This window comes from Hippopotamus amphibius, chromosome 7, assembly GCF_030028045.1.
Source record: "Hippopotamus amphibius kiboko isolate mHipAmp2 chromosome 7, mHipAmp2.hap2, whole genome shotgun sequence".
NCBI lineage: Eukaryota > Metazoa > Chordata > Mammalia > Artiodactyla > Hippopotamidae > Hippopotamus > Hippopotamus amphibius.
In genome coordinates, this window is record NC_080192.1 from 37503155 (window position 1) to 37516721 (window position 13567).

At 37.2% G+C, this 13567-nt stretch overlaps 1 protein-coding gene and 1 non-coding gene across 6 annotated transcripts in view; both read right to left on the bottom strand.

Moving 5' to 3' along the window:
* The window catches only part of ACSS3 (acyl-CoA synthetase short chain family member 3), a 138564-nt gene that overhangs the window by 31693 nt on the left and 93304 nt on the right, over window positions 1–13567 (bottom strand). For all 5 annotated transcript variants that reach the window (XM_057743125.1, XM_057743124.1, XM_057743126.1 and 2 more), the window contains one exon: window positions 12216–12319. In XM_057743125.1, the coding sequence (XP_057599108.1) occupies window positions 12216–12319 (104 nt within the window). The remainder of the gene's footprint in view (window positions 1–12215; window positions 12320–13567) is intronic.
* On the bottom strand, window positions 68–169 carry LOC130857894 (U6 spliceosomal RNA). Its single transcript, XR_009054894.1, has one exon. It is a non-coding gene; the product is annotated as a U6 spliceosomal RNA (small nuclear RNA).

Here is a 13567-nt window from a genome sequence, read left to right on the forward strand (position 1 = left end):
AATTTTAAGTGGAAAGGATTATCTATTCAGTTACTTCAAGTAGATAATATAAGTTAATACTTTGAACATTAGTAATTTGAGCATCTTGTTGACTTTATTTTGTACAGGGGCCATGCTCATCTTCTCTATATTGTTCCAATTTTAGTATATGTGCTGCCAAAGCAAGCACTTGCTGACTTTATTTTGATATTCATTTAGGGGATTAAAAAAGAACTGTTGGCAGTGACATGCAAAGGATACGGTCAGACAAAATGACACTTCCTAGGAATCTAAGTATAATTAGGAGCCACAGTTAGGACAAAAGTGGGGTGACAAAAACCACAATGGTTGTTACAAAGACTTTGCTTTTTTTTCTTTAAACCTCTGAATGTCCCGAGACCCAAGAACTGGTCCATCTGCACCGGAGGCACACAGATGCGTGCTCACACATTCACACACACAGGCTATATAACCACCCTGGCGTCCCAGGGGGTCCATGCGAAGAGGAGGCTTCCAGTTAGGGAAAGCCCCAGGCATGCTGCAGTCCTTAATTAAGCTTTAAAGGACTCCCAAAGCCCCATTTCAAAGATGTGCTAAAAACATCTGCTTCACACTGTCCAGGCTATAATTAACTGGCTAGCAGTTACCTAAGCAGACAGGAAATCCAAATGTCACGTTTTGACTGGGAAATAGCTACACTGAACAAACCAGAACATTCTCTTTGAAGAAAAGAATTGGACAGTTCATTTGGAGAAATCTTCCCAAAGAGGTCCAACCTTAGAAAGACACAATGCTCAGCAATTCACCAGCATAATTTCCTTACGTAAGTGACAACCAGGAGGAAGATGGCAGGAAATTGAAGGTTGTGAAGAATAAGTTACCTTGGTATGTTTATATTCACACTGCATTAGAAGCTAATACAGGACTTCCTAGGTGGTGCAGTGGTTAAGAATCTGCCTGCCAATGCAGGGGACACAGGTTCGAGCCCTGTTCTGGGAAGATTCCACATGCCATGGAGCAACTAAGCCCATGTGCTGCAACTATGGAAGCCCACACACCTCGGGCCTGTGCTCCACAACAAGAGAAGCCACTACAATGAGGAGCCTGCGCGCCACAATGAAGAGTAGCCTCCGCTCACAGCAACTAGAGAAAGCCCGTGTGCAGCAACAAAGACCCAATGCAGCCAATAAATTAATTAATTAATTTAAAAAAAAGAAGCTAATACAGACACTTGATTATTTTAGCATTTTTACTGCCTCACTCCAACTTATTGCGTTAGTGAGCTGTTACCTAAATGAATTTTCCTTAAAACTTCTAAAGCAAGAAAAGGAAAGAGAATTAATAAACATAATTTTTTCAAATATGAATTATGCCATGTGCTAAGTGCTTTGTGTTTATATTATTGCATTTAATCCAACTATAAGCTAACAAGGAGAAAAGGAAATATTTTAACAGATGAAAAGTACTGAGGCCTAACATAGAAAATTTAAACCATTTGTCCTGGTTTGTACAGTTCTTTCAGAGCAGGAGAAGAATGGCAGAGATAAATGTGCCACTCATGAGGTTCTCATGCAGAGTATAGAGGATGAGAAGAATATAGAGCTCACCCAGACTGCATCCCAGCAGAGAAAGAAAAACTTTTGTGACAGGGAGTGAGCCCAGTCTCTCATACTTGCAAATGGAAGCAATGGTGGCACATTTATTGAGTAGCTATTATGTGCTAGGTGCTATCATTAGAACTGGGAATAGAGCAATAAATGAAAGTAACCAAAACCCCTATCTTCATGGAGCCCACATTTTAGTTGGGGAAACAAACAGTGATAACATATAAAAGTATAACGTATAGCATGTTAAAGGGTGACAAGCAATAAGAAAATAAAGAAAGCATAGATAGGATATGAGATGTGATGGGAAGGGATTTCAATTTTAAACTAGGTAGCCAGAATAAAACTCCCTGAGAAGTGACATCCGAAAAAAGACCTGAAAGAAGTGAGCTCATGTGCTTTGTACATATCTAGGGACAAAGAATCCAGGAGAAAGGAACTGCAAGTGCAAAGGTCCTGAGGCAGGTTTATTCCTAGGGTATTTGAGAAACAGCGAGGCAGCCAGTGTGACTAAAGCAGAACAAATGAGGAAAGTATCAATAGGAAAAAAGGTCAGAGAGGTAGTGAGGAGACAAATCACATAAAACTACTTCAAAATCCTCTTAAGACCTTAAGTTTTTAGTCTGAGTGATGTTGCAAGCTAGTGCAGACCTTTGAACAAAGAAGTTAATGAATCAAAACAATGCAAATAGAATTTACTTAAATATTTGCGCATCATGTAGGTTCTATGATCAGGTTTATTTTATCTGGGGTTTTGAAGGAGACGTGTGGAAGAAAATGATGGACAGATGGGAGCTCTTTTAGGATGGTTGGTTAATGACAGAAATTCCTGGGACTTCCTGAACAGCAAGAATCAATTCATAAGACTGACAGAAAGACTAGAGCTTAGTTAGGTGGTAGATGGGAGACAGACTGCCCACACAAGCCAAAGACAATTACTTTTGTTATATGTGTTAGTGTTTCTACAAATTAATAAAGAGTTTCTGAAAGGCAATTTGGCAATTCTTATAAAAAGCCTTAAAAATGGCAATTCTTTTTTTTTTTTTTTTTTTTTTGGGGGGGGGGGGTACACCAGGTTCAATCATCCGTTTTTATACACATATCCCAATTCTTATAAAAAGCCTTAAAAATGGCAATTCTTATAAAAATTCTTAAAGGCTGAGCACAGCCCCTAATCAGTTGTTCCACTTAAGGGTATATACAAGGAAATATTTGTAACAGCTCACAAATATTAAGCATCAAAGATGTTTACCACAGTATTGTTTATATTAGAGTTTAAAAGATTGTCCAAAAAACATGAATTATTCCATATTAAGGAGTAAGTGCAAAATCGCTCAAATACCATAGAAAAATGTCTAGTGATAGGAAATACTTCTCATGAAAGATTATTTAGATAAAAATTATAAAACAAAGTGCACAATGTGATTTAATTTTTTTGTAATTAGTATGCACCGGGCAAAAACATACATCTTGGCAAGATACACACTAAAACATTAACAGAACTTCTTAACACCATTTCTGAATGGTGAGCAAAAGAGAAATTACACTGAAGAGTCCAAAGGCTACATCCACAACCTTGAAATCTCTTCACAGTGATGGATTAAAGGTGGGTGCAATTGGTTTGATACTTCTTCTACCAGCAGGTAGGTTCTATGTCCTCTCTACTTGAATTTGGGCTGTCTTGTGATGGCTTTGAGTAGCAGAAAAGAGTGAAAGTGATGCTTTGTCACTTTATAGGCACAGGCCTTAAAAAATTCAGAACACTGCCTCAGGAATCCATGAGGCGCCAAGTGAGATGGTTTGCTACTCTGAGTCCTCCAAGCTAAAAATGCCACTTGTCAGCATTCCAGACAACATTCCTAGCTGAGTCCAGCCTTCCAGCCAGGCCCAGGCATGAGAGTGATGCCATCTTGGAGCCTCCAGACCAGCTAATTCACCACACAGTTCTCTCTGAGTTGTCTCAATCAACAGTACTCGGAGCACAAAAACCTAGTGGATCTCTACTCGTGTCTTTGACCCATAAAATCATGTTTTTAGCCACTAGATTTTAGAGTAAATATTTTTTACACAGCAATAGGCACTTGGAAAACTTGCCATTAAAAATATTACAAAATCTTTCAAAAAAGAATTGTGCATGTAATTATACGAAAACACTCTCCTAGCCTGCAGGTGAAATCAGGTTCTTGTTGTGTGCTTTGAGAATCATCTGTATCAGCAGGACCAAACAAAGTCTAATCCCTGATATATTGTGGTCAGGAAATGTTTTCTGATTGGTAAATACATACTTACATAATTTTAGGCTCTGATTTCCATTATTAAGATCAGCGTTCTAAAAAAATAAGTAGCAGGTCACCCAATGCAATCCCAAAATGAGCAAGAGAGCAAAAGAAATAGAGGACTCAGGAAAGAGAAGAAAACTGTATGTTACTGTTATAATTCTGTTACAATCTTTTTCTTATTCCAAGAATGATATTCAAAGGTCAGTCCTTCAATAAATATTTATCGAATATATCCAGCTTACTTAATGCATTTGTTTTGGGAAGAAAGGAGTGTTAAAGGTTGAAAGACACACCACCGAACAGAAATAGAAGCAAGTGCAAAGTTGAGACGCGAGACCACCAGGGACTGATTGCAGGTTAGTTAGCAGAGTAAAGCTTGGGGGGTGGGAGGGTGAAGAGGAGGGGTGAACTAAGAGAGGTAATAAGGAACAAAATGAGAGAGGGGTGCAAAGGCAGATCACAGAGTGTTAAGAAATTCAGACATTATTCCGGGAATACTGGGAGACTCAGGGAGTTGTAGAAGAGCAGATTTGTCCAGAATTGCATTTTAGAAAAAGCTCTTCAGTTGCAAACTGGAGCACCAACCTGAGAATCCCAACGCAGAGCAAGACATCGGTTAGATGTTGGTGGTCTGAGTGGCAACGGAAAATGACACCAAGCTGGAGTTACACTCAGAATCTAAAGGCCTTGCTCATGGTTTGGATATAGGGACAGAGCAAGAGGGAGAAATCCAGGACAACCCCCAGGGTTTTGGTTTACAGATGAAAGACAACAAAGAAAGAAGGCGAGATGTGAGTGAGGGCTAGGAGGAAGAACATTATGGCAGGTTGAGCTCTATAAATAAGAGCCCCTGCTGTATCTGGAAATCTGCCATTGTGCTCCCACTGTGGCTCTAGAAACATTACATTTAAGCAATATGGATTTTAGAAGTTGGTGGCCTGTGCAGAGAGCTAAAGTCCTGGAAATAAATAAATTCAGTGGCCCAGGGTCCGTGAGTCATATTAATCACAGCATCATGATTGGCATAGAAGCGATTTGTAAAGAAACCATTCTCTACACCTCTAAATCTATACTGCGAGCTATACATAACTTGAATGATGGTAGCAGAAAGAAAGCAGAAACAGTGAGATGTACACCAGTGAAAGAAAATCAATTTAACCTTTTGTGTTCATGAGATCGTACGATTACATTTTAAAGTACTTGATTCAATGCAGCCTAACTTTTGGTACTGGAAGCAGACCATGAATTCAAGCTGTGAGACACTGGTCTTATCCAACTCTCTTACCAGTACATTGCCCCTAACCTTAGAGAAGCTCATAAATAACCTGCAGTTGAATTAGATAAAGAATGCTGAGTTAATGAAGGCATAAGATAAAACATAAGAAGAAAGGGCTCTGATCAACACAGAACAATGAGAGTTCTGGTTCTAATCTTAACGAGCTAGTTGACTCCAGAAAATTAAATTCTCTATGATTAATGTTTTCATTTATAAATTGAGCTCTTATGTTCTTAGTTTTCTTGAGTCTGAACCATCTACAGACTAGGATGGCCTTTATATGCATCAAGGGTTATTCACAGAAAGGAAAGGAAGAGAAAACACACGGATTGAGTGTTACTCTAGTCCAGGAGCTTGCTGCACTGTTCCTTCACATTTCACTTCATTTCAGGCTTTCTAGAAGCCTGCAAGCAAACACATGTGCACTAGATTAAGGACATGCCAGTGGTCACAGAGGGAGTGGCTAAACCAGGATTTAAATAGTCTTGCTGGGATTCAGTGTCACTTTTTACGACCAACATTGCTTTTCCGAGGAGAGTAGTCACCTGTTGTTTTCTAATTAGTACTGACAGCAAAAGAGGAATTGGAAACTACTACTTCATGGGACCAGTGGGCCCACAGTGCAGAGAATTACCTGCAACAGGGGAAAGTCAAATTTCCAGACAATACGGTTTGTCAAGGGAGGGTTTAGGAACACTTTTCTTGTAAAGATCTACAAAAACATATTTTCACCTTTCTATAGCGGATTAAATGTGATTCTTGTCAAGGAGGGCAGGACAATTAAAATAGGTGATATTTCAAAGACCAAACCTACTTTATATTATGAATCAATTTCTTAACGTTTACTCTCTTGTCAAAACATTATCACTAATATAACAATGAGCATAAATAGAGATTCTAAAAAGCAGTTACACATATATGAACTACTTCATGTATAGTAATCATAATTGAAAAAAACACCAACTTGGTGTTCCTCCCACATTATAATGCTATAAAATGAAAATGTCTGATTCAATGGCTGCTATTTGACTTGGGATCTTCATTTTCAGATGGATTAATAATTTGTAAACAGTTATTCATTTCAAAAAGAGAAAGCCTCATCAAGCTTAACATTTAATAAAAGATTATTCCTTTCACAAACCAAATTCATGTAGCTTACCTCTAAGCTCCTGCTTCTCAAATCATCAGTAAAAATTACCTTCTTTAAACTAATGAAGACTTGCTCTAAATGAGAAAAAATGCTGTTGCCAGGCAACAAAGATGACATCAAGACATTTTTCCTCTCACCAGATGAGTACTATCACAGCATCACTACCTGAACATTGCTGAGATGACACTGTCTATATGACTGTTTTTTCCCAATCACAACTTCTCATGCTGAACTATCTACAATTTCTTTCCCAAGAATGAAAAAAAAAGAGAAGAATTTATTTTTGACCATTTTGTTGAGGAAAAAAAAAAAAGGGCATCAGACAATAGTGATTCATTCCTATTACTAAAGACCCTCTGCTTTCTACTATTTGAAAGCATCATCACGTATATTCTGGACAAGCCAGTTCGTGGGGCAATGGCATTGCCTATCCAGTCTAACCCAGCCCTCTGAGTTCCACAGTGTGTATTTCAAAAGTCTACTTCAATCCACTATCTTTGAAAATGCAGGCCTTCACTATACTTTAACCAAACCCTATCACCATACCCCAAATTTGATGGGCTCAAAAGATAAGTAAAACCCAGAAAGCAGGGAATGACAGACAGTTAAAAAGTAAAACAGGAAGGCAGCATTTGGTTGTATAAAGTAATATTTTACTTCAAGATCTGAAACCAAAGGAATGTTTGCTAGCGGCTATTGGCACCCAAACTGCAGAGAACAGATTTCTGAATAATTAAAGAGTCATCAAGATAAAGTCACCAAGAAGATACTTTCCTCGCTGTATTGTCAGCCATACAGAGCCCTAGGAAGCCATTTTGCAGGGAAATATACAGGATTTTGCATCGGGCACAAGCTAGGTATGTTTAAGATGGAAGAAATTCACACATCTAGCACATAATTGTAACACGGTTTTAAAAAAGGCAGAAATAACAAGAGTCATAAAACTCCCAATGTGGAATTCCAGGGATAAAGAGAGTTCCCTATCACAGACTAAACTCAGAACTACACATTGACAGATTGGAATTCCTCTGCAATAAGTATCTCAATTCAGATGCCTGAAAGTGGAATGTGTGAAAATGCAAGGGTAACCAAGGAAGAGGAGGATTCAGTAAAAAATGTGGCTTACACTTTGACACTCTACCTATCAAGTCTCAATTCACAATTAGTCTACCCAGGAGGAATGAGACAGTATTGTATTTGAGCCTGTATCACTTCTCATAGACAGCTCTGGTTAGGATAACTGTTATCAAACTGCAATGAATTCTCCCATTTTGTGGTTTTGATTCTTGTAAATAAAAAATATTGCTTCCTTTAAAAATCCTGGGTGAATGGATCTTCTCCAGATATACCTAAGGATAAGGACTGAATTTGGTTAGCCTCACCAATTTTTGTGGGTTAGAACTCTTGTCCCAGTTGCCTATCCTCAGGAAGTATATTCTACCAAACAGTGCAAAAATAAGGATCATCGGGTCAAGTAGCCTGACACATTTTAATAATACAGTATTAGGATGTGTATGCCTTTAGGGTCACTGATTTTGACTTAAGAATCGACATGACTGAAGTTTGCTGGAGCCTGTGGGTCCACTTTAATAAAATCCAGAATTATCAGATTCCTCCTCAAAGGAGGAGGATTTAGGCTATATATAGAAGATAGTTACTTCAGAACTGGCAATTGCAATTAAAACTGCAGCGGTTCAATCAAGCAGGGAGAGAAATGCTGTGATTACTCCAAGATTTAAGAACTCAGCAAAGATGGCTCAAGGCAGATAAAGTAAGATCAATAACTTCAATCACCACCAATGTCTCAATCCATTAGGAGACTACCATTTCCTCATTGAAGTCCTTCCTAGGGGTTTTAAAAATTCTATGAAGAATTTTACTCCTCCATTAAAGTGATGGAAACAAAACAAACAACAAAATCACCCACTGCTACTCCAGTTGGTGGTCATTACCTCATCTCAATTACTTCATCACTACCAGGACATCACTTAAAACACTTTCAACGTAAGTTTTGTATCTTCTGATGGAAACCACACAGATTTGTCCTGCTAGCAGGTGGAAAGAATCATGGATTCTTTTGATCTAAACCCTTCACCAAGCTGTCCCTTATAAAGTTATTGTGGAACTTGAGTATTCTAACTTTGCAGTGGTTATCTTTGACTGATAGCAAGTAAAAGAATAAAGTGTTTCTACCTAAAATTAAATAACATTACAAAGTGGGATGCCAACTTCTTTGTTGCAATCATTTCTAAACCAGTGCCATATCTTATAGTAAATAGGAAGGAAAGAAAGAAAGAAGGAAGGAAAAAGAAAGGGAAGCGAAAGGAAGGCTGGAAGGCAGGAAGGAAAGAAAGAAGGGAAAAAGGAAGGAGGAAACTTCAAAAAGGGATAAGGTCTACTATTTTTGAGTTTTAGTACTTAGTTCCTTTTTGTTTTGTTTTGTTTTGTATCAGATGACTCACTTCATAAGGAAAACAGTTCCTTCATAGTCATCTTAAATCAGAAAAAAAAAATTCTTGCAAAGGACACAATGCACTGCATTGACAGTTCTTGCTTTGTGCTGTTTGATTTCTGGAAAAGCTCATCTTAGTACTAAAAATGATCTATAACAGTACAGTGTTTTATCTGGAGATTGTACAACTGAGGATAATGAAGTTCTGGCTGTTTATTTTTTTTGTACTCGAATTATCATATCTTAAGGGAACAATTATCAATTCTCTTAATTTCCCTTTTTCAAATAATGACTGTAGCACTTCTGTTTCTCAACCTCTATTAAAAAAATGAAAAATTCACTCAATAATACAGATGCTTCCAATCATCTTATGGAGAAATTACTGTGAAGATAAAGCATCTGAGTAAATGACAATTCACCTATTACCCAGAATTATGAATCAAACAGATACAACTCTCCTATATAAACTTAGCAAGACCAATTTCCTTCATGAGAACATTAAATGTTTACATTATTACAATCCAAAACAAGCGTTTAATGCTTCAGTGGTTTTGAACAGAGACAATTCTTTATTAAAATGCCCCCACAAGGAGTTGATCTGTTCTTGGATTTTCCACAGATTAGTTCTCAATTTAGAACCTTAGGTATTATTTAAATCAGGCATCAAAGAGTGTTGATATTAATGGATCCAAAGAGGGTGTTAGTCACTAGAAATCTGTTGTTGCTAATACAAATTTCACTTAGGTAACAAAAACAACATTGTAATATTAATGGGCTGACTGCAGAGTACCTTCTTATAACCCAAGTCACAGGAACTAATCAATTTTCACTCATACATTTTTAGCTACTTAACATATCCCTTACTAATTCCAAATTATACATCAGTTTCTTAACAGCTCATTTGTGCACATATACTAATGTAATCAGAAAACAAATTCATAAATTATGCATTGTATGGAAGCCTCATAAAAGTGTGTGATTGTATAAAATAATATCAATTTCTAAGTCAATAGCAAGTAACAGCGACCTTGTAGAAAACTTGAAATTTTAAATAAAGAAAAATATTCCTTTGGGCAAAGCTTAACCTTCCTTCAAATGTTATCAGGTTTTTGCTGACATACCTCCTGGGGAAGTACACCACCATCTCCTTGATATGTAAAATATTAGGAAATTCATAAACGTGCTAGAAATATCAAATTTTTCTTTCTTTTTTCTGAGTTAATAACTCATAAAGTGCTTGCTTTTCCCCCATTAATTTGATATCATCTTAAGAAAGGTGAACAGTTGCAAATATTAAACTTCAGTATCATTTTGCAATTATCTACCACGACAGACAACTTTGAAAATAGTGAATTGATTTCTTCTATGCAAATGAATAAAGATCCTAACTAAATTTTCTGTTAGTAGCAGACACCTGCACCAACTAGGGTGAATTTCTTTTATAAAGGACGAAACCACTACCTTAACTAGCTAGCTACCTACCTGCCTACATACCTATCCCTATGTAAGTATTTGTGTACTTTAATTGGACACAATATCAAATGCTGTAAAATTAAATGTGGGACATGGAAAGAAACAGTCATTATTAGTAGAAATCCACTATGTTTTCCACAGTAATGAGCAGCCATTCAAAGCTGATTAAGGTGAGAGCACACTGACACAATGTGGCTATTAATTCCCACTGAACAATACATTAGAGAAAAATTGCAAATTCACTTGGAACTCAGTACCCACCAGAGACCTCTTATGCTTGTTTCTCAGGCTTCAGTGAGCTTTTTAGCAAGCCTGGATGCACTAACCACATACATCCGCACAGGCTATTATATACAAAGATATCAATAAGAGAAAGTAAAAGAAACATAATTTTATTCATTAATATGTTGGTTTCCTTCACCAAGCTTCAGCATAGTCACCTTTAAGGAAAACAGGAGTGGGGGACAGAACTCTTCTGCAAGCATTTGTGTAAGGTCCCTGTGTATTGGAAACAAGCTGTATGTTGACCCGGAAATTTTCGAAAACCATCTTAAAGGTGATAAAATATTTTCTTCTGTATGCCCAGGAAAATAACTATTAGAACTTTCCTGATAAATAGGGGATTCATCAAGTCTATAAACACTCTTCCTTGCAAAGGCAATAATTCTTCACTTGGTTTTTATGGATTTTACACATAGAACTGCTCTTTCTCCAAATTCAATCTTTTTTTTTATTTCCCAAATAGTTACAAATCTGAATTTAAAGAAACTTCTCCCTTAGCAAATCAAATTAGAGAGAACAGAATCTTTCTTTCTGATTTTCATCTTAAAGAACATGTATTCTGCTCTGATCATTCATTTTATATTTCATGCTACAAAGAATACAGAAAACACATTTTTCCAAAAGAACAATATCCAAGAAGATAATATAAAAAGTGTAATTTATCAGAATCAAAGAGTTCTAAAATATTAAACACTAAACTTCAGTTTTAGTCTCTCACTTGACCTTCTAGATCTAATCATTTTTAAAATCAGAACTAATTTTTGCTAAGAAATTTTATTGTTTAATCCAAATTTGATGCCCTGCCCAAAATGCTCAGAAGATGGAAATTCTGAAAACACTGATATATAATCACTGATCTAATTAGTTGAACTGAGTAGGACTGAACTGAAATATATACCTATGAAGGCTACCAGGCTCTCATACTCATAGCTGCTTTCAGTGGGCCAAATGGAAAAGCCCACAAAATCACCACATTTAGTGACAAGGAAAACAGATTCCGGGTGAACTACTTACTTTCACATATGTACACAATCACTTCTCAAAAGAAGCAGCAGAAAGTCTTTTTTTATCTGTACAAAAGTTTTATTCTATCCACTTAATATGACAAGTTGTTTCCCAAGGATCACTTAGTGGGAGGAAAATAGAGAACAAATAATAAATAAATTACATATATAATGATAAGGGTATTGGCGAAAAATATATTTGTCTGTTGAGTGCTAGGCAGAAGAGATTTGATTTTATTGATCACAAGAAAGGAGCCAGAGAACTATGGGAAATCGTATAAGAGAAACAGCGCTTTAGAAATGTACTCTTGGAGCAGCGTGCAGGGTTATAGGGAAGCAGGGAGAACAGAGATGAGTGATGAGGATGATTTAGATCAGGAGAGATGATGGTGTGGCTAGTGCAGGTCAGAGGCAATGGGAGTACTGAAGGTAGCATAAACTCGAAGGAAAATCTGAGATTTAGTGACTCACTGGATATATGAAGCAAAAGAGGTCCTCAGGGCTTTATACCCAGGGACCAAGAGAACAGTAGCATCAATGCCATTTAAGAACTCTTTAACAAAGGGATAATCAAAGAATTGCTTATTTCTGTTGAAACCAGAACCATCTGATTCCTGAGTCTGTGCCTGATGGTCATAATTCAGAATTTCCACCTATCTTTGCAAAGTTTCTGAGCATGTCTGTAATATTTATGTACATGTTTGGAAAATGCTCACCAGTTTGCCACCAATGGTCTAGGACAGGTACTCTGAAGATCTTTTTGGACCATTCCAGCGTCTCCACGTCACATCGTTCTCCAGCCACAAATAATGTTTTGAATCTGAATATTACAGGGAGGATGAATTCAAATTATTCGTTGAAAATAAACTGAAATAATTTCATCTACCTTCTATTAAACACTGTAGAATCTAACCACTTTAATTCTGTCAGAGGAAAACACTGTAGAATGGTTAGAGGCATTATTTGTTTGGACACAGGATAACTAACCACATATCACAGCACTGAAGAGAGATGCTTCAAAAGCAGAATTCACAGCCATAGATTCTCAGTTCTGAGAAGAGCAACTGAGTTGCTCTTTGTAACATATCTGTCATACTCATCTAATAATCAAAAATGAAAACCCTTTTTCCTCCATGACACTATCTCTGCTAATTTTAGCTCCAAATTTGATTGCTGTATTCTACCTAAGTCTATACACAAAAATGTATATAAAGTATCAGCTAAGGCAACAAAATGCTCATAAATATGATGCACTTGCTCCTTTTCATGAGTTACTCTGGTAAAGATTACTCTGATTTCAACACATATTTCCCCTATTCCAAGGACATATATAGGAAACACAGGTAATTTAAAAAGAAATGCCATTGCGGCCTTCCAGGTTAAAAATGCTCTTATCAGAAGGAATACATGATTACTAAGAGATGACGAATCCTTTGCCGGGAACACCATGCCACAATGCAGAAAGGATGAAATAGAAAAAGTAGAATTGGGTTGACACTACTGGTGGTTCATTGAGATAATTCCATTCCCAATGCCCCCATGGCCTGTGTGTCAAAACAAAGAATGCGTGTATGAAGAGTTCATTCATAATCATCAAAATAAAAACAGAAAATAAATAGGTAAACACCAATCAAACAAATAAAAACCTTCCTACCCATCCTGAACAATGCAGCATAGCCACAGAAGATTTCTTACCATTCCCTTACTTTATATCATTTCAGGAAGATCTCATGAAGATTCAAATAGTCTCACTCTATGCTCCAACAACACGCAATTCCTGCCTCTGCTACAAACACATATCTCATTCTATAATTGTTTTTGCTTCTAAGTAATCTGGATTTCTTCATGAAGGTGGTGAGAAGCTAATTAAAGCCAATTAAAGATTTTAAGCAGGAGAGAGATTTTTGCTTTAGGAAGACACCACTGGCAGGAGTGCAGACTAGAGAAGGAAGGTCAGGGTAGGAGCCTAGGGGCCCCGGCTGTGGGAGGCTGTTGCCATCACAGAGAGGTGGTGAGACCTGGACGCAGGCATCCCTAAGAGGGGCAAAACAGGGGATTATCCAGGAGG